At 45.3% G+C, this 25,800-nt stretch overlaps 1 protein-coding gene across 3 annotated transcripts in view; it reads left to right on the top strand.

Moving 5' to 3' along the window:
• Window positions 1-22,677, top strand: part of TRIM55 (tripartite motif containing 55) — a 485,249-nt gene extending 462,572 nt beyond the window's left edge. For all 3 annotated transcript variants that reach the window (XM_078687229.1, XM_078687225.1, XM_078687227.1), the window contains one exon: window positions 21,625-22,677. In XM_078687229.1, the coding sequence (XP_078543355.1) occupies window positions 21,625-21,747 (123 nt within the window). In that variant the 3' untranslated portion in view covers window positions 21,748-22,677. The remainder of the gene's footprint in view (window positions 1-21,624) is intronic.
• The last annotated feature ends 3,123 nt before the right edge of the window (window positions 22,678-25,800 follow it).

The raw sequence follows: 25,800 nt of genomic DNA, 5'->3' as shown, positions 1-25,800 counted from the left end.
CCCAGTTCGTAATCCGGTTTCTAGTCCTTTGCCCCTTTCTATTGGTCCTTGTGTATTGGAAGCTCCCCTTATTCCAACGACTGGTTGTGGTGAGAATCTGTTGGGTTTGGACTTGCTGAAAAGATTGTATGCGACATTACATTGTTCTCCTTCGGGAGTACATCTTATAGTGGGTAAGAAAGTGATTTCCCCGATGTATTTGTCTAAAGATTGTCTTCCACTGGAATTACGATCGCTTCCTGATATGCTTTGGGCTACAGGTCCCAATGATGTTGGTCTTTTGCAGATTCCACCCTATGTTGTTACCCTCAAGTCGAATGCTAGGCTACCTCGTATTCCGCAATATAAAATATCTAGTGATAGCGAGAGAGCTCTTTTGGCGATTATTTATGATTTGGTTGAGAAGGGTGTAATTTAAGAAACGAGAGGTAATGTGTGTAACAGTCCTGTTCTGCCTATCCTTAAGCGTACTGATGCTTCTCAGCCGCCTGTGTATCGGTTTGTGATCGACCTTCGAGAGGTCAATAAAATTGTCGTGCCACAGTTTCCTGCTGTCCCGGACATCATTGCTTTGTTGACTTTAATCCCTGCTTCAGCTGCTTGGTTTTCAGTTATCGACTTGAAGAATGCTTTCTTTAGTATTCCAATTGCTGAGGAAAGTAGAGATATGTTTGGCTTCTCTTTAGGAGGTCGAAGCTTCCGGTTTAACCCCTTCCATGCTCATGACGGAACGGTTCCGTCATGAGCGTCGGTTGGCCTGTGCTCATGATGGAACCGTTCCGTCATGAGCCCGTTGGCTCATTAGAACGCTCAGCACAGCGCGAAAATTCACGCCGCGCTGAAGCGGTTAAACGTGCACCCCAAGGTTATTGTGAAAGTCCCTCCATCTATAGTCAGGCGTTGAAAACTCAGCTTGATGATTTTGTAATGCCTTCTGGTGCTACTCTTATTCAGTATATTGATGATCTGCTGGTTGCTGCTGATGATGAAGAAATTTGTAAAGAGGCTACTCTTTCTTTGTTACGACATTTGTCTGACCTTCATCATAAAGTGTCACCTTCAAAGTTACAGTTTTGTCGCCAAGCAGTAACCTACTTAGGTCATCTCTTGTCGAAGGAGGGAAGTAGGTTGACCCCAGAACGAATTTAAGCGATTGCCCAAATGACTGTGCCATCCACACAGAGAGAAGTGCGTGCCTTTTTAGGTATTACTTCGTATTGTAGACAGTGGATTCCAAACTTTTCCCTATTAGCGAAACCTCTGTTGGCACTGACTCTTAAAGATACTCCGTATCCTCTCCCTTTGTCTGATGAATGTCAGAAAGGTTTTTCTAAATTACGTGATGCATTGTGTTCTGCTCCGGTGTTGGGTACCCCGGACTACAGTAAACCTTTTACACTGTATGTACATGAAAGAGAAGGTTGTGCATTCAGTGTTGACGCAACAATTTGGAGACAAGCAGCATCCACGGGCGTATTTTTCAGCTACGTTAGATCCGGTAGCTAGGGCGTTGCCGAGTTGTTTGAGAGCTACAGCGGCAGCGGCTGTTTCCATCCGACAGTCTACTGGTTTGGTATTGGATAATACGTAGATTGTGATGGTCCCACATGCAGTGGATACTTTATTGAATAGGACAAAGACACAGCACCTTACTAGTGCGCATTTGTCAGGTTATGAGTTGACGCTTTTGGCTAGCCATGTACACATCAAAAGGTGCAATGTGTTGAATCCAGCTACGTTGTTGCCGATTTCTGTAGAGTCAGATGTTCAGGAACAGCATGATTGTTTTCTTTGGACAGAGGAGGAAACAAAGGCTAGAGTTGATTTAAAAGTTACTCCTCTTACGAATGCTGATGGTACCCCTATGGGTAGATGGTTCGTGTTTTAAGCTTCCTAATGGAGAGTCGACTGCAGCATATGCTGTCACAACTTTACATACAGTTGTTGAAACAGCACGTATAGCACAGAATTCAGCGCAAGCAGCAGAGTTAATAGCATTGACTAGAGCGTGTGGGTTGTCAGAAGGAAAGCGAGTGAATGTTTATACTGATAGCCAGTATGCGTTTGGTGTTGCCCATAGTTTTGGCCGTTTGTGGCGAGAAAGAGGATTTCTTACTACTCATGGTACGAAAATTCAGCATGGGCAATTAGTGAATGAACTTCTTGAATCACTTACTTTGCCAAAGCAGATTGCAATTGTGAAGTGTAGTGCGCATAAGAAGGTTGTGGATGACGTGGGCTGAGGAAATGCGTTTGCGGATGAAGTTGCGAAAGAAACGGCAAAAGATATGATGAGTCGAATGTATGTTGCGGGCCCTGCTAATTGGGTTATGGCTGGTGGAATGTGTGAAGACACAATAGAAAGTGTGAAGTTGATTCAGGCTGAAGCTACGGAAAAAGAAGTGAGTGTGTGGAGAGAAACTACGGGTATGTTGGATTCGACAGGTTGTTGGGTTGAGTTGTCGGAGCAACAGCGATGGTTGTTGCCTGATGCGTATGTGCTCCCAGTGGTTACTATGGCTCATGGAATGGCTCACATTAGTTCGAAAGGAATATGTAAGTTGTTGGCTCCAGTATGGCAGAATGCTGGAATTCCTAAATGTGCTGAGAATGTGGTGAAGCATTGTGTGATTTGTCTGATGTATAACCCTGGAAAGGGAACTCCAACTCCAGCTGGTCATTTTGCTCCTCCAACGTATCCGTTTGAAGTGATACAGCTAGATTACATTCACATGGAGAGATGCAATAACTTAAAGTATGTCCTTGTAGTTGTCTGTGCCTTTTCCAGATGGATAGAGGCCTACCCCCTAAAGGGTAATACTGCCTTGTCTACAGCCAAGGTTTTGCTCAAAGAGTACTTCCCTAGGTATGGTTTGCCGAGAATTGTATGGAGTGACAATGGAAGTGAATTTGTGGGTCAGATCATAAAGAAAGTGTGTGCGGGTTTGGGTATTAATCAGAAATTCCATGCTGCGAATCACCCCCAGTCCGCTGGACTTGTCGATTGCTATAATGGCACTCTGAAATTAAAGTTGGCTAAAATACAAGCGAGCTCTGGTCTTACATGGCCAGATGCCTTGCCATTGGCTCTTTTGTCAACAAGAATGACAGTACATTCTCGTGTGGGACTTAGCCCATATGAAATAGTTTTTGGTCGTCCGGCCAATGTTTGGGGTTTCCCAAGGCCTAAAAAGTACAGTGATATTGAGTACCCTATGTTGGTGGATTTCTTACATGACTTGACTGCTAAATTACGTGTTCTCCACCAACAGGTCTATGACAGTTTGCCGACAGCGACTGCGGATCCAGGCCACACGATTCAACCTGGTGATTATATCCTCCCCAGAAACTTTCAACGAACTAAGAACTTGGAGCCGAGGTGGACTGGACCGCATTTAGTGTTGTTGTCAACTCGAACTGCAGTTAGAGTAGCTGGTAAAAAGAATTGGGTACATGGTACCCATTGTAAGAAGATTCAGTTGCCCTTACCGTATGACAAGTGGGTGAGGGAAGGTATAGCTGATTTTGAATGTGAGAGAATTCCTAGATTTGTACCTTTTAGTGACGCACATTTAGTATGGACTCAGTCAGAACGTGCGGACGATGAAATTCTGCAAGCTGCTGTGCCGCCGCATCTAAGACTTGATACAACGAATCCGGAAACACTTTTTCAAGAGCAAACTGTGCCCGGCAAAGAGCGTTACAACCTGAGACCGAGAAAGGACAAATAAATGGACAAATAAAACTTGAATTTTTTTGTTGTGAGTTACACCTTTTTCAGACAAGAGACTATTTTTCTTTTTCTTTTTCGAGTCACCATCCGGACTCCGCTGCAGGGTCGCGGCCTTAAGGGGTGAGCCGCGAATTGACAACAGGTCTGTGGTTCCTGGTCGTTAGTACGATCTTGACGCACACTTAAGTGAAGAAGGTAATAGCCGTGAGCAGCACGTTAGAGGATGGAGTCTTTTGAATCTGATAAGGGTGTTGAGAGAACTGATTTTAAAATGAAAATGTGTACATTGGTCCGTAGAAAATGTTTTTTGATATTGTGTTTTTTAATGCTTTTGAATATTATATTGGCTTGTGTGGGTTGGATTGTCTATATTACACAACAGACGCTTGCATCTACGCCCCAACCTACTCTTTCTTCTTCTACTGTTTCTCCGCATGAATTTCACACGTTGCCTGAACATGAGCAGACACGAAGATCAGAATTTGTTAACAATTAGTTTATACAAATGTTGCATCAGCATCAGCTAGTAGTAAATACCACGAATTGCTGGGTATGTGGTCTTATGCCGCATACGACAGATAAGGGAATGCCATATTTGGTTTTGCCTTTTTCGCCTAATGGGTCAGTGTGGGCACTCCAAGCAATGTTTATTTATGCGAATGAAGCATCTCCTGTACGTTCCGTCAAAGATAATGCGAGTAATAATGCCTTGATACAGGGAATTGTAGATATGATCAGAGATATTGATGCGTATAATGCTATCCCTAAGGATGAGGAACGAGCATATATTGGTTGGAACAAAACTGGATATAGCATTAGCCTGACAGAGAAGGAGAGATGGAAAAGGTCTCCCCCTATTTGAATTGTACCCCACCGAGGTCATTTTTGTCTGCAAGGTAATGGTCAGAATCCGAGAGCTCAGCTTGGTAAGAGTGCGTGTGTTCACACCTATGTTTATACATCCCAGAAATCTCCACCGTTCGTGCCAGCCAAAGGCACGTATTTTGTTTGTCACGACAGAGCATATACCTGGTTGCCTCCTGATTTCTCAGGTACATGTTATGTGGCATTTTTGCTTCCCCCTACACACACTGCTGCTTTCAATTACCATCAGACAAGATATGGTAGAGGTGTTATCGATGCGAAAGATACTGTCTCACAAGAAGCTGGAGACTTCTTTAAGGGTTTCGTGCCCTTTTTGGGGTCCTATGGCCAATAGTAGGAATATTCGTCAGCTTACGAGAGTGGTTGAGGCCACTATAAATGAAACTGCTGGTGCCCTTAGCAACATTACGGCTGAGCTTCAAGCGGATCGTCTTATGACGTTACAAAACCGTATCGTTTTAGATATTATACTTGCAGATAGAGGTGGAGTATGTAAATTGATTGGGTCTAGTTGCTGTGTTTTCATACCAGATAACGCCCCGACAGTGACCCAAGCCATCATGAAGTTACATAAGTCCGCTGAGTCTATACATGTAGACGAAGGGAACTGGTCATTGATAGGATGGTTTTGGGGACTGTTGTCCAGATGGGGATGGAAGATTCTGATGTTCCTTGGTATACCTTTAGCTATCCTTTTCTCGTGTTGTCTGTGCATCCAGTGTGGTCCCGCCATTTGTAGTCTTTGTGCTACGATGTGTGTGAGAAGACCCGTCCCGAGAGAAGTGAAGGATAATAAGATGATGCTACAGCAACACCTTGATGACCTGATGAGAATAGACATAGACCTGGATTCAGATTGACATGAGTTTAGGTTATTGCCTACGTAATGGCAAAAGGAGGGACTGAGGTTCTGTGATTCTCGAACCTGACTACATTTTGTTTGAGTTGTTCGTGACACCATTTTGTGTTGCCCTCACGTAGGCCGTGGAGGTGACCGAACGAACAAAGTTGCATGGGCTTCGTTGTTCATGTATGCATTAACTAGGCTTTTTCTGACTTGTGAGTGAACTGCGAAGACGCTGACCCCGTCACCTGAAACTGACCCTTTTGCGAGGCCAATTTCTCTAGCTGATCGTTGTCTGAAATTGCCAATCAATGTTCAGGAGATCGTTAACTTTAGTTTCCTTGCACATATCTTATCCTATTCAGCATCTGAACTGTTCCTTTTCTTACGACTTTTCATTACATGGGTAGTGCTTTCAATTATGGGTTTGTCCGGCTTGTGGAAATCGAATATGAGACATTCCTAATAATTAACTTGTGGGTTGGTACAATGTAAATTGAGCTTTTTGGAATGTGATAATGTGTTTGAAAATGTATTTCATTTGTCAGTATTTGTCGCAGTGGGTGGGTGTGCATTTGTAATGAGTAAAATATGGATAAAAGGTGATGTCTTGCTCTACGAAAATTGAGCAGTTTCCTGAGTTGTACACCGTGTTGTATGGCTGGGATTACTGTTACTAGCTGCAGCTAATAATTTGATCTCTGGCGCCACCCAGAAGTATTCCGTGTCTCTGTATACCAAGACAGGTGAATCCGAAAACTTTGGGCGTGCCCCTGGCGCCGCTGGGTTCTGAAAACCCGGTTCTTCAGCACCTTCAACAAAAAAGGGTATTTCTGCATTGCAGTCCTTTCTGTTGGCAAAGCGGTTCATTGCATCTGATGCATAATAAGTGTTGTCACATCTGTTGCATACCTTGCTCTAGGATTTATTGTTATAAACTTCCTTCCCTACTTTCGCACCCCATCTAGAGGTTGTTGCCACCACTTCTTGCACTCCATCTATAGCTATCACCTAATTTCCACCTTTAGCATCCCTTCGTTCCATCTCTTACATGCAATACTCCGATTCCCCTGCTACTTTGGCTATTTCAAATGCCTCTTTTAGAAATGGATCCTTGGCAGCCCATAATTTCTCCTGCATCTTTCTGCTCCTGCATTGCACAATGAGTAGATATCTTATCATTTCATCTGTCATTGTACCAAATTTACATTTGACTGACAATTCCCACATCGTAGTTGCAAATTCATCCACTAATTCATCAGTTCTCTGTGGCTGTGTGTACATCTTGTATTTCCTCATAACTGCATTAGCACCTTATTCAAATCTCAACTCTAGTCTCTATCTCTCTTCACAGTACACACTTCTATTGGTTATCCTCATGGTTCACAGTTGGAGGTAAATATTTCGAAACATTCTGCCCTTCCTTCCCCAAGTGCTCAAGAGAATATTTTTGCTACTGACTGGACAAAAAAATCCTGCCCAACAAGTGCCTCCATTTAATTATCAAACATGTCCACCAACTCCTCCCTCTCTGTGGGTGGCACTCCTGGTTGTGCCAAAAAGAGTGATGGGGGTATTATAGAATAGACGTCCATTATTTGATATTTAGAGTTTATAGAAGAGCAGCTTTCCAACACTCAATAGCTTGATGATATTTAGACGAGGGCTCTTCCTGTAATCCTCATGAAGAGATGTGTCCATAAGCTTGCAATTGGACAACACAAGGGACTTTACTCTCAACCTTGGGAAGAGGCGTATCTAATTGGACCAGCAAATCCCTTGATTTCTCCTGGGGTTGCATGTCGTGCATGGGGGCTATGAGGAGTCAGCAATCTTCCGTTGCGGAGCCACTATCGACTATAAAATAGTATGACTCACTGTAAATAAATGCGATAGTTTCTCGCAGATAATGCACAGAGCCTGGATTCAATCGAAGAGACCCACGGCCTGATCGCAGTGGAGCACGTACGAGTTAAGATTCCACAACAGGCCTTATTTAATGTGACTGTTCAAGATGCTGGTGAGTAGGGCAGTAACATACACATGGTGAAATTAATTAAAATGAGGGTGTATACATATATACATATAAAAAAAATTACTTACAGCACCCCCGATATTAGTCAAGGAATGTCCCTTCACCTAACTGGTATTCAAGACTCGCAGGATAAACAGATTCATAGCATCCACTTGTTGAAAATGAAGCCAGCAGTTCTCCTCAGTGACCTGGCAGCTCCTCATCACAAATATGTTAGAAAGAGGTAATCAGAAGCTCTCTTGTAGAAAAGACAGAGCTTATTTGAACATCCATCTCTCAAACGTGGTGCTCTCTGCAGCAGTCAGCGATCAATTGCCGGTGTTTGTAACATCCAGGTGCAACACTATAACCACAGAATGTCAACACTAATGAAATTCCGATCTTAAAGTTACTTTCAAGAGGAGATCACAAGACATAACATACTCACTGTGTTTAGAGAGAACACTAAAGTCCCTGAGTGCACATGGCACAACAACCACATAAGAGCACTGTGAATAGACGGATGCTAGATGGCGGACCATCTGTGTTTTCTATAATGACCACCCCCTTCTGATCACACTCAGGTCTCTCTGCAAGAGAGACATAGGCACACACTCACACACTGTCAACTGCACTGTAAATATTCATGATGTGTAATGGGCTTGATTTTCCTGTTGAATGTGTTTAATCTGTTGTAGAAATGAACTGTCCAAGTCCTAGTAAAATGCAGTGAGTGCCAATTATGTAGCCCAAGTGGGTAGCAATTGCCCCAGGAGCAGGACTTACACATTCCCAAAATAGCTGATAGGACTGTTTTAGCTCTGGAACCTTTCAAGTTACAGAGGACCCTGAAACTTGGTGTTAGACCTGTCTGCCTTTGGGTAGTCCCTCCTATTTATTAATTATTTTTGTCCCCTTTTTGCCCCTCATCCTTTGTTTTTTTAACTTTTTGTGTCCACTGGATTCATTTTACGGTGTTGTCCTAGGGGTTAGGTGTTCTTGCCCTCATGGTCCTTTTTCTTGAGGCCTAGGTGTCTTTCCTGACTAGAAAGTATGGGACTCACAAAATGGTCGCCTCTAACTGCCATAACGGTCACCTCTAGACAGGACCCATAGACTAGAATAGGGGCCTTCCAGAACCTTCTGGTCCCTTCTGGACCTTCTGAGGCCAACCTATAAAAGGTCAGCTGCAGTGCAGCCATTTTGTCTTACCAGAGAGAGTCAGCTGGAGTACAGGCTGTAGTATAAGGTGGGGGTAGGATATCCAGAGGGTTGCTCTCCCAGTGCAGGGACGCCTCCTTACTGCTTCACCACCCCTCTCCCCTTGTAGTTACTGACTTGACCCTGCCTCGAGGTATTCCTGGAGACCCTGGGCGCCTGACAGATCCATAGCCTAGAAGAAAGGGTTAGGAATGGTCAAGGGTGACTGAATTACTGAGGAGCTCAGTCCATTGCCCAGTAGGAAAGCCCTCAGAAAGACTCTGGTAGCGTATTACCAAGAAGAAGGAAGGGTTAAATCTGGGAAATCGATTCTTGTGACCTCCTCGTTCAACTCCCTAAGTGAACTGAGGATCTATTTGCCTTCCCCCCCCTAGACATTCCAACCGGAATCCCTCCTCGTACCTGTGGTGTCAGGCTGCTGGATTGTGAATAGCGGCTCGCCAGGAGGAGAAGACAGGGACCGTGTGTTCGGGGCAGTGACCGCAGGTAGTGTGGTCGAGGGGAGGAAGCAACCTCATTCTTTCCTGGGCCGGCAAAGGGTGAACGGAGGCTTTACTTAGTGAAAGAATTTCCCTGATCGGCGCGAACGTGAAAGAGCGGACGCCGGACCTGGAGTGGGGCGGAGCGATGGATGAAGAACCGTCGGAGCTGAGCGGGCTCAGTTGTAGAGCCACTGATCTCCCGCGCAGGCCTAGTTGGGCCGCTTGTCCGTGAGAGAGGCGGAGTCGGCTCAGGAAGAGGAAACGGGCAGGAGGCACGCATCGGCTCTCCTCAGCTTGCGAAGTCTCTTCACCTGACGCCAGCCCTGAGAGCGAGTGGCTGGTCTGGCGGGTGAGGCTAAGAGGCAGTCAGCTACCTGCAGAGCCCTCTGTCGATGTCCTCCCTTCTCCCGGTGATTCTAAACTGTGGCCACTGAGGGGCCTTCATTGAAAGTAAGGAGTGTGTGTTGGGGGAAGCTAGAGAACGGGGAACTCCCGACCAGGGGTCCTGAGGAGTGATCCCTCCCTACTGCTCGAATCAAGACGTGGGTAATTGACTCAAGAAGCCTTTAAGACTTCCACTAGAGGCTCCTACATCATTTATGCTGAGAAGGTTTCCTGAGGGTGTACTGGGATAGAAATTTTTTGTTATAGGAGTGGTGAAGGGAATCCCTTGTAAGAATCAAACGGGGGGTTAATAGCCATTGTTCCTTGGTACAATAGGAGGACTTGACAGTAGTCTCCACTCGTGGGAACCAAAGGTTACCTGATTTCACATAGTGAATAGCTGGTACTCACTAAGAGTCCTTGTATTGAACTTTTTTGCTTGTAAATCGAGTAGTGATGATTTCTCTTCTGTAAACACTGTTTAGTGCTGATTTCTTTGATGCAGAGTTACATTTATGTACTGTGACTAAAGAGAGCTAAGTATCTACTGAGATTTAAAGAAAACTTTTATAAAACAGCTCATATTTTTCTAACAATGGTGTAGTGTCCTTATTTTTGAGTGGTTGGATGTTTAGTTACTGATGGGTGTGACGCAAACTTAGCACATGTTCCTTGGAATTAGGCCTTCTCACTTAGTGCCAAGCTACCTTATGTGACTTGGGGTTCCCTAGGTCCAACATAATTGGTGTCCAGCGGTGGGATACGAACTGTGTTTGCGTCTACTCTGAAGTAACAAAGCATACCCTCCCAGGCCTACACCTGGAGTTTTCTCCTGGCGGACTTCCCAATTACTACTTTTGTTTTTTCTAAATTCATTCCTGGTGGTGGGTGGAGGTAGCTTCAAATTGCCCCTTGTGAATCTATTCTTTTTGTGTGATTGTCCCTACATTGCTCTTCAGCAAAATGGAATTTGCTCTGGAAGAACTGGAAACTTATTCTGTAGCCCAGCTTAGGGTCTTTTGTCAAAAGATGGGAGTGTTCTTTAAGCGTGGTGCTAAGAAGGGGGAACTCCAGACCAGTTTGAGGGCTTGGGTGGCAGCACATGGAGAAGGGAAGGAGGAGGAAGAGGGGACGGACCGGGACACAGTCATAGGGGTAGAGGGATTGTTCCATCCTGAGATGGGAAACCTACTTCCAGGACCAATAACCTACTCAAGGAGGGGCAGTAGTGTCTCCGGAGGAAGCTTGACCGAAGCTGAACTAACAGACAGGAGGGAAAAAAGGAAGCTGAAGTGGGAGTTAGCCAGGTTAGAACAGGAGAGGGAGGAACAGAGGATGGCTCATGAGCTTAGACTAAGAGAGCTAGAACTCAAGGCCCTACAGTTAGGTCCCTCCAACTCTCCAAATGGTGGCAGCGAAATAAGAGAACCAACCAGGGAGTCCAGACCCTATCTACCTAAAGACATAGTTGTCAGCTATAGCCAAGGGGATGACATTGCCAAGTGGCTGGCTGCCTATGAGGTCTCCCTAAGAGCCCATGGGATCCAGGAGAAACACTGGGGGGTGGATTATATAAGTATATGCCTCCCACTGGTCGGGACACATTATTGGCCCTAGAACAAGAGGAGCAGACCCACTACCTCACCATGAAGATAGCGTTAATCAAAAAGTTTGGGCTAACCCCGGAGAAGTATCGCCAAAAGTTCAGGGGGAGTCACAAGTTAAGCACCCAGAACTGGGTGGATTTCCTGGACTATCGCGAGGAAGGCATTGGAGGGCTGGGTACAGGGCAGCGAGGTGAAGGACTATGAGGGGTTATATGACCTTTTTCTTAAAGAGCATCTACTCGAGAAATGTTTTCCCGAGCTGCGCCAACACCTGGTGGATAGCAAGCTGACCAACCCCCGGAAGCTTGCAGCGGAGGCAGACATCTGGGCAAGTACCCGGGTGTCCTCAAAGGGGACTGGAGGGGATTCCCAAAGGGCCAGACAGGGCGCCCCTCAGAAGAAAGAGGGGGGAGATAAAAAGCGGGAGCTCTCCAAAGGCCCCCAAACCAGTTTCCAGGGAAAGGGAACAGGATTCACCCCTGAGGCTAACCCACCCAGAAACCCTCATCCTGGCCAAAGCCAGCAGCCAAGGATTGTCCACTGCTTTGAGTGTGGTGGTGTTGGACATTATAAGGGAGATGTCTAATGACCAAAGAGACCACCCCCTCCCACCGGAGGAAAAACCCCGGGAGTAGCTAGTGTAGCGCTCGGGGAGGAGTTGCCCTTAGATAAGGGGGGTGAGTGGGCGGGTGTCACCTTAGTGTCCCTGGGAGATCGGGAGATGGTTCCTAAGATCCAGGTGCCCCCAAATACTACCAAGTATGGGCAATGGATCACCATCAATGGCCAGAGAGGGGAGGCTCTGAAAGATACAGGAGCCAGTATGACTATGGTAAGGAGTCAACTGGTGTCTCCAGAGCAGGTGATTCCCAATGTACTCCACCCTGCCGCGATGGCTGACGGCAGAATGGGCCACTACCCGGTGGCCGAGGTTCCCTTTGAGTGGGAAGGGGTTGCAGGTTCACTTCGAGTTGCCGTAAGCCCTGCCGTGCCAGTCGATTGCTTGCTGGGGAATGACATGGAGCACAATGCTTGGAGAGAGGTGGAATACCGGACTCATTCAGAGATGCTGGGTACACCTGACTGGGCCTGTGTAAGCACAATGTCTGCGACTGCCCGGAGAGGGAGTTTGCCCGGGTTGGAGCCTGGAACAATGGCCCAGCCCGCTGCCAAAAAGGGACTGACCCGAAGACAGGAGAAGCCTGCGTCGGCTTCCACCCCCCATGTGACAGATCGGCCACCTGCGGTGGTGAGCCAGGAGTCCGTGGAGGGGGAAGTAGTCTCCCTGGAGGACCTACCCATCCCGGCTGAGTGGCATGTGGAGGGAGGGCCTGCCAGGGAGGAGTTCTGTAAGGGCCAGAAGGAGTGCCCTACCCTTGAGGGATTGAGGCGACAGGCTGAAGCCCAGGCAGCAGGGAACGTTGCAGGACACTACCATATTTACTGGGAGGATGGACTCCTCTACAGTGAACCCAAAGTACCTTTATCCGGTTCATCCCGGGCCTTGGTAGTCCCTCAACGATACCGAGCCTTTCTTCTAGAATTGGCTCATGAAATACCCTTGGCAGGACACTTAGGTCAGGACAAGACCTTTGCTCGGCTTGTCCCCCACTTTTACTGGCCTCAGATGAAAGTGGCATCTGACACCTACTGTCGGACATGTGTATCCTGTCAAGCCAGTGGGAAGACAGGGGTGAAACTGAAAGCTCCCCTAGAACCACTTCCTGTCATTAGCACCCCCTTTGAAAGGGTGGGCATCGACATTGTGGGGCCATTGGATCCACCAACTACAGCTGGTCACAGGTTTATCCTGGTTCTGGTGGATCACGCCACGCGGTACCCAGAGGCCATTCCTCTGAGGACTGTCACTGCACCTGTTGTGGCTAGGGCCCTGATGGGGATCTTTCATATATGCGGGCAATGTGGAAGGAGTGTGGAGTGACCTACCGGTTCACCACTCCATACCACCCCCAGTCCAATGGACTGGTAGAGAGGTTCAACAAGACCTTGAAAGGCATGATAAGAAGTCTGCCTGAGAGCCTACGGAGGAAATGGGATGTCCTCCTGCCCTGTTTGCTATTTTCCCACAGAGAAGTGCCGCAGAAGGGAGTGGGATTCAGCTCCTTTGAGCGGTTGTACGGGCACCCTGTACGTGGACCTCCCAGCCTGGTGAAGGATGGATGGGAAAAGTCTCCCAGAAAGCCTCCTTAGGATGTGGTGAGCTACATGCTGGCCTTCCGGAGCCAAATGGCAAAGTTGTGGAAGCAAGCTTCTGACAACTTGGAAGCCAGTCAGGCAGTAATGAAAGAATGGTACGACCACAACGCTCACCCGGTGGAGTTGGAGCCTGGACAGAAAGTGTGGGTGATGGAACCTGGAGAGCTAAGTGCCCTTCAGGATCGCTGGACAGGCCCCTTTGAGGTGTTGGAAAAGAAGGGTAAGGCCACCTACCTGGTGGATCTTAAGACCCCACGACAGCCCCTACGGGTGCTGCATTCCAATTGCCTCAAACCCCACCATGAGAGGCCCGAGGTCATCTTGATGATGGTGACTGATGGTGCCGAAGAAGCAGAAAGCGAGCCTCTCCCTGATCTCTTCTCGTCTCAAGAAAAGGATGGGTTGGTGGAGGGAGTGATTCTCTCCCCATCCCTAACTCCTGAGCAGCGAGAGGACTGCTGCCAGGTATTGGAGCAGTACTCCTCGTTGTTCTCCCTTGTCCTGGGAAGAACCCACCTGTGTACCCATGATGTGGATACAGGAGACAGCCCACCAGTGAAGTCAAAGACCTACCGGCTGTCAGACAAGGTGAAGGCCAGCATCCATGGTGAGGTTACCAAGATGCTGGAGCTAGGAGTTATTGAACCTTCCAGTAGCCCCTGGTCCAGTCCGGTGGTTCTAGTGCCAAAAGCAGCTCCACCAGGCACCACTCCAGAACTGAGGTTCTGTGTGGATTACCGGGGACTGAACTCAGTAACCAAGACTGATGCTCATCCGATCCCTAGGGCGGATGAATTGATTGACCGGCTGGGAGCTGCCCAATACTTGAGTACCTTTGACCTCACTTCAGGGTACTGGCAGATCTCCCTTACAGATGGAGCAAAAGAAAGGTCAGCTTTCTCCACGCCTGAGGGACACTACCAGTTCTGTGTGATGCCCTTTGGGCTCAAGAACGCCCCTGCTACTTTTCAGCGGCTGGTGAACCAGGTCCTCTCCGGAATGGAGGGTTTCTCCGCTGCTTACCTGGATGACATTGCCGTCTTCAGCAGCAGTTGGGAGGACCATTTGCAACATTTGCAAGCAGTTCTCCAGGCCCTGAAACAGGCTGGCTTGACAATCAAGGCCAGCAAATGTCAGATTGGGCAGTGGTCGGTTGTGTACCTAGGCCACTTGGTGGGTAGGGGAACAGTGCAGCCCCTCCAGGCAAAGATTGAGGCAATCATGGCCTGGGAACCCCCCAAGACCCAGACTGAGGTCCGAGCTTTCCTGGGCCTCACAGGTTACTACCGTCGCTTTGTGAAGGGGTATGGCACTATTGTAGCGCCCCTCACAGAGCTCACATCCAAGAAACAACCTCGACGGGTAATCTGGACAGAGGCTTGTCAGCAAGCCTTTGAGAAATTGAAGCAGGCAATGTGTGCAGCACTGGTCCTGAGGGCCCCAGACTTCTCCAAGGAGTTCGTTGTCCAGACAGACGCATCAGAACATGGCATTGGGGCAGTGTTATCGCAACTCAATGAAGAGGGTCTGGATCAGCCTGTAGTCTTCCTATCCAGGAGACTGCTTCCCCGGGAACAGAAGTGGAGTGCAATTGAGAGGGAAGCTTTTGCGGTGGTGTGGGCTCTGAAGAAGTTGCGGCCATACCTGTTTGGCTCGCACTTCCTGGTTCAGACTGACCACCGACCCCTTCGTTGGCTGATGCAAATGAAGGGGGAAAATCCCAAGTTGTTGAGATGGTCCATCTCCCTACAGGGAATGGACTTCCGGGTGGAACATCGGCCTGGAGTGGACCACGCCAATGCAGACGGTCTCTCTAGGTATTTCCGCCTTAGTGATGAGGACTCCCAAGGGGTTGGGTAGCTCTTCCCACTTTCAGCTGGGGGGGACGCGTGTTAGACCTGTCTGCCTTTGGGTAGTCCCTCCTATTTATTAATTATTTTTGTCCCCTTTTTGCCCCTCTTCCTTTTTTTTAAACTTTTTGTGTCCACTGGATTATTTTTACGGTGTTGTCCTAGGGGTTAGGTGTTCTTGCCCTCATGGTCCTTTTTCTTGAGGCCTAGGTGTCTTTCCTGACTAGAAAGTATGGGACTCACAAAATGGTCCCCTCTAACTGCCATAACGGTCACCTCTAGACAGGACCCATAGACTAGAATAGGGGCCTTCCAGAACCTTCTGGTCCCTTCTGGACCTTCTGAGGCCAACCTATAAAAGGTCAGCTGCAGTGCAGCCATTTTGTCTTACCAGAGAGAGTCAGCTGGAGTACAGGCTGTAGTATAAGGTGGGGGTAGGATATCCAGAGGGTTGCTCTCCCAGTGCAGGGACGCCTCCTTACTGCTTCACCACCCCTCTCCCCTTGTAGTTACTGACTTGACCCTGCCTCGAGGTATTCCTGGAGACCCTGTGCGCCTGACAGATCCATAGCCTAGAAGAAAGGGTTAGGAATGGTCAAGGGTGACTGAATTACTGAGGAGGTCAGTACATTGCCCAGTAGGAAAGCCCTCAGTAAGACTCTGGTAGCTTATTACCAAGAAGAAGGAAGGGTTAAATCTGGGAAATCGATTCTTGTGACCTCCTCGTTCAACTCCCTAAGTGAACTGAGGATCTATTTGCCTTCCCCCCCAAGACATTCCAACCGGAATCCCTCCTCGTACCTGTGGTGTCAGGCTGCTGGATTGTGAATAGCGGCTCGCCAGGAGGAGAAGACAGGGACCGTGTGTTCGGGTCAGTGACCGCAGGTAGTGTGGTCGAGGGGAGGAAGCAACCTCATTCTTTCCTGGGCAGGCGAAGGGTGAACGGAGGCTTTACTTAGTGAAAGCATTTCCCTGATCGGCGCGAACATGACAGAGCGGATGCCGGACCTGGAGTGGGGCGGAGCGAAGGAAGAAGAACCGTCGGAGCTGAGCGGGCTCAGTTGTAGAGCCACTGATCTCCCGCGCAGGCCTAGTCGGGCCGCTTTTCCGTGAGAGAGGCGGAGTCGGCTCAGGAAGAGGAAAGGGGTGGGAGGCACGCATCGGCTCTCCTCAGCTTGCGAAGTCTCTTCACCTGATGCCAGCCCTGAGAGCGAGTGGCTGGTCTGGCGGGTGAGGCTAAGAGGCAGTCAGCTTCCTGCAGAGCCCTCTGTCGATGTCCTCCCTTCTCCCGGCGATTCGAGACTGTGGCCACTGAGGGGCCTTCATTGAAAGTAAGGAGTGTGTGTTGGGGGAAGCTAGAGAACGGGGAACTCCCGACCAGGGGTCCTGAGGAGTGATCCCTCCCTACTGCTCGAATCAAGACGTGGGTAATTGACTCAAGAAGCCTTTAAGACTTCCACCAGAGGCTCCTACATCATTTATGCTGAAGAAGGTTTCCTGAGGGTGTACTGGGATAGAAATGTTTTGTTATAGGAGTGGTGAAGGGAATCCCTTGTAAGAATCAAACGGGGGGTTAATAGCCATTGTTCCTTGGTACAATAGGAGGACTTGACAGTAGTCTCCACTCGTGGGAACCAAAGGTTACCTGATTTCACATAGTGAATAGCTGGTACTCACTAAGAGTCCTTGTATTGAACTCTTTTGCTTGTAAATCGAGTAGTGATGATTTCTCTTCTGTAAACACTGTTTAGTGCTGATTTCTTTGATGCAGAGTTAAATTTATGTACTGTGACTAAAGAGAGCTAAGTATCTACGGAGATTTAAAGAAAACTTTTATAAAACAGCTCATATTTTTTTAACAATGGTGTAGTGTCCTTATTTTTGAGTGGTTGGATGTTTAGTTACTGATGATGGGTGTGACGCAAACTTAGCACATGTTCCTTGGAATTAGGCCTTCTCACTTACTGCCAAGCTACCTTATGTGACTTGGGGTTCCCTAGGTCCAACACTTGGGCATCTGTAAAACAGCTGACTCATGTTCGTAGGCATCTGAGTTACTCCCATCCTCAATCTCATGCCAATATGTGCCCTAGTGTCCAGGGCCACACCTTTTGCTGAATGTCTGGCAATTAAAGGAGGTAGCATCCCTGCACAACACCAGTGTGTTCAGTAAACTTCTCCAAGGTAGAAAACCAGAAAATACACAGAAATTATGTACATGAGCACATATGTAGTGATCTGCAGTCTTTTTGACTAGGTTTGCGCTATACAAATACAACATACATACCTACTTACATATAGGAGCAGTGAAAGAAGTCATGGGATATCCTAGTCAACTCATACCACCTCACAGATTGTGTAGCTGGACTGTTTTGTTACTCCCCCCATTTTTTGAGGGGGATATGAAAAGATGGCCTAAACATAACATAACTCATGGAGATCCTGCTTAGAATCAATACAGGAGAGGTCCTCAGTGTTATGGTGCCAGTCAATTTCTGAATGCACTTGATCTTTTCTTAGCATGCAGAGCTAGAGTCCCTAGCCAACACCTTAGTCTTGAACAGTCCCATCCAACTCCACCACCTCAGTGGTAGGCCTGGGCGGCAAACCTTTTTGCACTTTGGGCTCCGTGGAACACACAGAGTTCTGAAAAACTCCGCTCTGCAGAGCTGATGTTTTTCCTCGCTCGCCAACAGTAAGTTGACGAGCACGAGCAAGGAAAATCTAAAGCTAGATCACTTCTCATCGGGATTTCTCATTGTGGGCAGTCGCGAAAGGTCACTAACGCTCGTGTTAGAAGCCTTCCGTTCACGTTGAGGAAGCTGCTCCTCGAATAGAACTTCTACTCGAGTGGCAGAAAGAAGCAGCACCCTCTTGCGCTGAGGTTGATGCTGTTCGATCTGATTTTACAGCCCGCGACAAATACCCAGTACTAAAAACCAGTGCGAATGGCACGAGGTAACGCACTCTGCCGCCAGTGGAACTCCACGCAGCTTGGTGGAGCATTTTTGTCACTTTGCGGAGTTCCGCATAGCGGTACTCCGAAAGCTCCACCCAGGCCTACTCAGTAGCTTGGTTCCAGAATGTGAAAAGCATATTCTTTACAATCGAGACAAGTGGTATCAAAGTTTTTTTTTTCTACTGGTCATCAACTAGATGGCAGAAGGACACTCAGGCCCAGATTCACTGTCCGTCAAGCAAGGGAGTGTTGAGTGACAAGTTGCAGCGTTGCTTTAAGTGAACAGCAGAAAATAGCAGCCAATCATCAACATCATGTGCAGTGGTTGTGCTAATTCTAGCTGTTCTGCATGATACTAAGCAACATGTTGTTGTGCAAGGGCGAGTCAACAGTGTCTATTTTAGGATTTGTACTGTAGGAGCATCTTCCAGTAAAAATTCCTAGATTTAAACAATCGCAAAGGATTCTGACATATAAAATGTGTGCTTTAGGGTAAAGCACACATGTATCATGTAGGTACATCAGGTGATATACCATTTGATCTGTTTGCGCCTGCAGATTTTGGGCAAACCAGGTCATGCTAATTTAGTATAATCCTTGGGATCCTCTGATTCTCCCTATAAAACAAAGCCTCCCATTTCCTTATTACAGGTAACTTGTGCCACATCTAGTTATGTATGATAAAGAAATGACGTAGCAACTCAGCTGTAATAACGAATCACAGTTGAGTGCTGAATTTCACAGTGCCTACAGCCAGAGCCAACTGTTAGTGTGAAACTCAGGTCTCAGATCTTATTGTAGACACAAGTTAAACTAGGAAAATGGGAATTGGCTTTTCTTTTGTCTGCGTTCAGCAGAAAGGATATATTTATGGCCCAATGTGTGTGTTTTTCCATGCTACTGGTCATTAGAGAAAAGGCAAGTGTCAATGCAGAATTTTTCATATGACTTCCATGAAACTGGTCCTAATAGTTTTTGCCAAAATCACTAAATGCTTTTTTGGTGTGTTAAACTTCACAGTGGAGGTTCTGCTTATATTCTTCTTGTCTGCAATGTACATGAAAGAGCACAACATGAACGATGTAAGCAAATTGTGGGAAAGGTGATGTTGTGACCATGTATTATAAGGAATAAAATAACCTCAGCTGTACATTAGAAGAATAGTGCATTTCACCTCAGAGTTCTATGACTTTATAAAGGGACTCAGCTCTTGGCTTTGTTCCTCTATATGGTCATGGAACTCCTCTCTGACTTGCAGTATCCTCATAATGTATCAAGGGGTACTTTGTTCCATATATATTTGTCTTTCTGCCAAAACCCAATTTTTGCGTTGGCCCTTTCATACATTAACAGGGGGTGGAATTAAAGGGGTTTTAGCACAGCACAATGGTCAATTTTAAGTGTAAAAGAGCTTTGCACATGATAGTTGATCTGATGCTGCTGCTTGTGACACTTGTTGTCATGCCAACCCAAACCTTTGCTAAATTTAAGCCCACAGGTCATGGCTGAACTGTAAAAGAGAGGTGGACAGTGGCCTTTTTGTTTGTTTAAGACTGTCTTCTCATCTATACAAGTTTGTGCTATGGACTGACCACATCTAAAATGCTACCTCCTGGGTCTGAGGAATGCATTATGGCCACTCAATTTAGACTCCAGCCTAAATTCCATTGGCTGAGGCTAGACTGATTAGGAAAGAAAGCTCTATGCCGACCTATTTAATTTAACAAACGACCACAAAGGTTCTATGCTGCCACGCCACCCTCAATATATGTCAGCTATCTGTACAAACTGGCATTTCAGGTTTGTTTATGTGCAGGAAAGGACACCTTCCAGTACATAAACAAACCTCCCTGCTTGCAGACACCCTTGCACTCTAGTGCAAGGGTGCCTGTGTTGGCGCTAAGTTGTGAAACTTAGTGCCATCACAGGGGAAAAGCAAGGCTGCACCTTGTCCTTGTAATATGGTGCAGGCTGGCTTTTCCGAAGTGGCGGAGAGAGGCATTAAGCCAAGAAGGCTAACACCTCTCTCCAGCACTTCCTTGTGAATATCCCCCTCAGAGTCTTAAGGCCAATAAAGGAATTCAGCAAAATTAGAGGCAAGCAGGTAAAGTTTGGGGGAAGACCACCCTAAAGCTGATAGGTCTAACAAAATCAGTGACAGACATTGTAGTTTTCTTATCCTTGCAAACAAACATACCTGTGAGTCGTTATTTGCAACCTAGCTCATGAATATTAATGAGGTTGGGCGGATTGTGATCCACTCCTATTCAGAATTTTGGGGACTGACTGGATATATCGAACCCTTCATAAAATTCCATAATGGTCCCAAAAATATTGGTCATAAATGTCAACCAGTTTTTGTGATCTGCGTATTAGTAAACCTAGCCCAATATTCCTATTAGTATTCAATCTTGTATCAGTTACCGAAAAAAAATCACAATTATATTTTTGTCAATTCTTTGCAAATTTTTCTGCTGCAGTTCTTTGATTTTACTTGGATACATGGATAGACTCATTTTCTAACACACGGACAAAACCAAAAAGTAATTTTTATAGCCAACACCTGAAAGTGTGTAACGTTATTAATTTTAGATTTTAGCTTGCCAGTTTTGTTGCTATAACTGTGCTAAAGTTTGAATTAAAAAACCTAGCACTTTCCCTGACAATGTGGCTTCTGTTATGGAATGAGTCAAACATGTTTATCCACGCAAAATTGCTCATACATAATCAAATTTAGATTCTGTGAAGAGATCAGTGATGTTTTCATTTCAAAAACTTAGAAAATTGCTCATTTGCTGCACTGCAAAGCTGCTGAAGTTTTTTGCCAACTTTTTCTTTTTGTATTGGGGTTATCCAGATTTCTTTTAGTAGAATACTAGTACATCGAGTTGTTGAAATCCTGAATTAATCTAATTTCACAACAGATTTGTTAATTTTTACATGAATAATTCAGTGTTTCGCTTGGTTCAAATTACTTTTCCTCATTGATCACTGTATTTGTTTAATTATTTTTTTTTAGCAAAACTGTTTTGATATATGAGATCTGATAATTGATGAGGTGTGGAAAAAAAATAACCAAAATTTGCCTCCTTTCTTCTGAGTAAATAACGGTGCCCATCCATAACCCCTTACAGTTACACATGCAGCGATGTATTTGTGCACGGGAGCTGCCAATTCTGAAAGAGAATCTTGAATTGTCATTCTTTATTAATGTTTAGACACCGTCTTTAAAACATACAGTCTGAAAAATCAATAACATATTTTATATAATTTGAATTAAGCAATGTATGCACATGTGAAGAGAGTTTTAACTGGAGATGCAGCTATAGCAAAGGGTTACCATACCTACTTGCTGAAGTCCTGCACTCAACCCAACACCTCTGCATCCACTTTATGTTCCTTTAGTAATGTGTGTCATTCTCTTGCAGACTGGATCTGAGGCTATCTCCCCAGCAGGGACCGCTCAGGCTGCGGCAAGCAGTGAAGAGGCGAGCGGAGAGCAGGGGCGTCACCTTTTCTCCTTCTCCTGGCTGAACTCCTTGACCGATTGATTGATCTCATGGTTGACCAGCTCTCAAAAACATTCTATTCAGAGAAGTGACTGAGTGGAGCAGAAAAGATCAGAAACAGCCTTAACTAAAGACACCTCACTGTACTGTATGTTCCTTTATGGGTTAGGAATTATATGTAGAGACACCTGAAAAGAGCTTCAAGTATAGGATCATTGGAGCTCAATATACCATTATCTGAGTATGAAATGAAGTAGGACTTGTATTGGCACATGAACACATCCAACCAGATGCTTAAGTATGCATGCGCACTATTCTTTGAGTATAGGTTGCCTGTACACACATACATTGGAGGACCCATTTGTCAAGCAAGCAAACAGACGTCCACTTCCTATAGATTTAGTAAGCAATGACAAGCATAACCAGTCGAAATCAGATTCTTCATCTTCAGGGTCTCCAGATTCAGAATGTGTACTCTGAGCATTTTCTCCTCCGGGTAGTCTTCCATCAAGTTCAATGCATTTTCTGTGACTTGCTGCTCAGTTCACTCTGACCATCAGGAACTCTTCCAGCAGAAGAGATTCCCCTTCCTCCAAAACACGTTACACAATGGAATTTTGGATCACCTTGAGCATGGCCATAGTTTTGCACAGAGATCAGACTAATAGAATACACTAGTACCCCTTATACTTTTTTCAAAGTAAGAATACCACCGTTAAGTTCTCATTATAAATTGGGTTGGGTTTTTAAAAAAAACTAATTTTATCTGCGATTCACAGGCCCAAATCACAGTGCAAATCCATAATGTTCGCTATATCCCATCCACCTACAAAGGGTAAAAAGAAGATTATTTGTAGGCAGTACTTAACTGTTGGTGGTGGTTCACAGAGGTCCGCAGTGGTTCAGGTGATTTGGTAGTTACGGTCACAAAAGATGTGTGTAGTATTGCACCTGAGAACTATATGGGATCATAGAACATAAAGAAATCTACCGTGGCTGAAAAACTCCCATCAGACCACCAATGTGGCGGAATATCATCACATGGGATACGTATGATGAATCCAAAGCTTGTCCATCCTTTCACGTGATGGTACAAAGATGGACTGTCATGATGAATATCTAGCCACAGTATATTTCAAAGATAAGTACTGATGGAGTGCAGTGCTCTGTGAAAAGATGTGAATGGTAAAGAAAAATGTTAAAATTGACTACCAGAAGAGAAAATATGTTTATTGTGTACTCTTCCAGTGTCAAAATTAAAATTCCGCCCAATAGTAAGACATTATAACTATATGGGGGCGTAGTGCAGAGTGGTCGACATGTTTCGGCTATGTGGATAAAACTTATCCAGCTTTCTTCAGGACCGTGATTATATAGCAACTGCTACGCCTACTCGGACGACGGCGTGGGGTACCGACGGACAGAGCGGGGCCCCACTTTTTCCCGAGCTGGTGCCGGGTGAGGTGTGGCGACTTCCCACATGATGCTGGGAGGGGACAAATAATTTCATTTTCCACCTGTTTACATTGGGGACCCAAGTTGCTGGTAGGAATATTCTGATTTGATATCGTCTTTTCTTATATAAAAGAAACTTTGCTTGCAGTTGCTATATAATCACGGTCCTGAAGAAAGCTGGATAAGTTTTATCCACATAGCCGAAACATGTCGACCACTCTGCACTACGCCCCCATATAGTTATAATGTCTTACTATTGGGCGGAATTTTAATTTTGACACTGGAAGAGTACACAATAAACATATTTTCTGTTCTGGTAGTCAATTTTAACATTTTTCTTTACCATTCACATCTTTTCACAGAGCACTGCACTCCATCAGTACTTATCTTTGAAATATACTGTGGCTAGATATTCATCATGACAGTCCATCTTTGTACCATCACGTGAAAGGATGGACAAGCTTTGGATTCATCATACGTATCCCATGTGATGATATTCCGCCACATTGGTGGTCTGATGGGAGTTTTTCAGCCACGGTAGATTTCTCTATGTTCTATGATCCCATATAGTTCTCAGGTGCAATACTACACACATCTTTTGTGACCGTATATCTCTTGTTTATTGTTTAACGTATATTGGGTTTGAGATTACAGGGTCATTAAATTAACCCATCTAGACCTCCCCACCTTCCCCTTTTTTTCTAGATTTGGTAGTTACGACAGGTCGCATTTGGGAATTTCAGGCTATATAAATCTGTTTTTTTTCTCTAGTTCTCATGTTTAGCAGAATAGGGTAGCTTTTTTGCCTTAAACTGGTTTCCCCAAACTTTCACCCAGCTCAAGTTACATAAATACTAGAATATATTTTTCGTCTGATGTCTGACTTTGATGCAGAAAATTGTTTTGAAAATGGTGATGATGGTACTAGAACACTCACACTACTAATCCATGGCAAATACCGAAAGTCAGGAGGACATGTTTGCTTTTCCCCACCCAGAAAGATCCTAACATTGGACAACAAGGGAAGGAGCCATGTCAGATTTACAGTCAAAGCAGCATACAGTTAATCTAAATGGGGAGTCGTTTACAAAGTCAGTGGCTGCCCTGAAATGATTCTGACCCCCAAAGATTCATGTTGGACGTTTCAGTTCCAATCATACTCTTCCATCCTAGCGCTGGTTACACTCTCTTGAGATGTGTACCAGCCACTGCTTTAATTTCACACTTTGAAATATGGTTTTAAAGGTTCATCCCATGAGTGATGTCACAATAGATCTCAAAACCCAAGTAAAACATCATCAAACAAAAGGATCATTTGGGACGCTGGTTGCTGGTGATTGTCAGTGAATCAGGACCCAGTTGAGAATTGTTGTTTTATACTGAATGTCCCATTTAAAAAGTGATTACCCAGAACCAGTTAGACCCACCGCCCACCATCTCACTTCTTTTCCCTCCTCCCCCAGCCCACTGCCCTTTCCCTTTACACACAGCCACACACACACACATACATTTGCAAATGTGATTTCGTTCATGTAGGGGACTGATTTACACATTCATTTTCCATTATGTTTCATGTAGTAGGGTGCAGTGTTTTTAAGGACCCACGTGTATCATGCGTGTTAATGTTTTTCTGTGAACAAGAACTCAGGAACGTTTTTTTCCTCTTTTCATATCTTTTTGATAACGAGTTTTTTTAGGACATCAACATTTAGCTCAAGAAATGTTAAAAAAAATGATGCACCATAACTTAGCAGTTTTTATTTAAAAATATAGATTGTTAGACATTCTCTTACACAGCAAAATTGACCGAGCGCTGAAAGTATATATTTTATTATGGAAATGTGCACAAGGAAAAAAAGTCGCTTAGTAATCATTTACAATGTGTTCTTTTTTCCCTCCACCCACGTAGGCGAAGAGCGTTTGCTCTGGAAGTTGGTATAGTAACATTAATCCAATAACCACTGGTCCATCGACACATTTCTAAAAGATGCTAGAACATTTCAGTTCGAAACTATACAAAATAACTTTGAAATGGAAATAAATGAAATTTGCTAATCACGTTGGTAATTTCATTTTTTTTTGTTTTTGTTTTTAATGCACTCAAATACACTGTGTTCATGCTTATAAATGTGCAACCTCTATGTCTGAAGCTATATAAAAATAAAGAAATGATATCAGAGCAGCACTATGATACATAATACTGTGAGTGTTGTGCTAATTACAGGGGCCAGAGCTCTCAGTTTGCCCCATGTCAGCTGTGAGGAAGTCTATGGCACCAACAAATAGAGTTATACATTAGCGACCTGCACACACATCAACTCCACAATAACCACTTGCACTACATATTAAAGGTGGCAAGTGAATATAAAGCGTTTACCTTGAAGATATAGTGATTTTCGGTATTTGGTAGTCTATTTGTGCAGGTCGATATTTCTCTAGTCGATATGGACATAAAGGTGTGAGGAACTGTTATGGTCTTTGCTCTCTGGTATTTGTGTTGCACCCTGCTGGCTCAATGCTTTGATAGTAACCTTTACCCAGTCCTGTATTTTTAGCCACTCACTTTGCATGCTTACGGGTAAATGCATGTATTTATCAATTCCGTTTAATATAAATATCACGCAAAATCACCAGAGCACC

Source organism: Lissotriton helveticus, chromosome 4_1 (genome assembly GCF_964261635.1).
Source record: "Lissotriton helveticus chromosome 4_1, aLisHel1.1, whole genome shotgun sequence".
Taxonomy (NCBI): Eukaryota; Metazoa; Chordata; class Amphibia; order Caudata; family Salamandridae; genus Lissotriton; species Lissotriton helveticus.
Note: the sequence above shows the minus strand (reverse complement) of the source record. Positions and strands in the feature narration are given on the sequence as shown.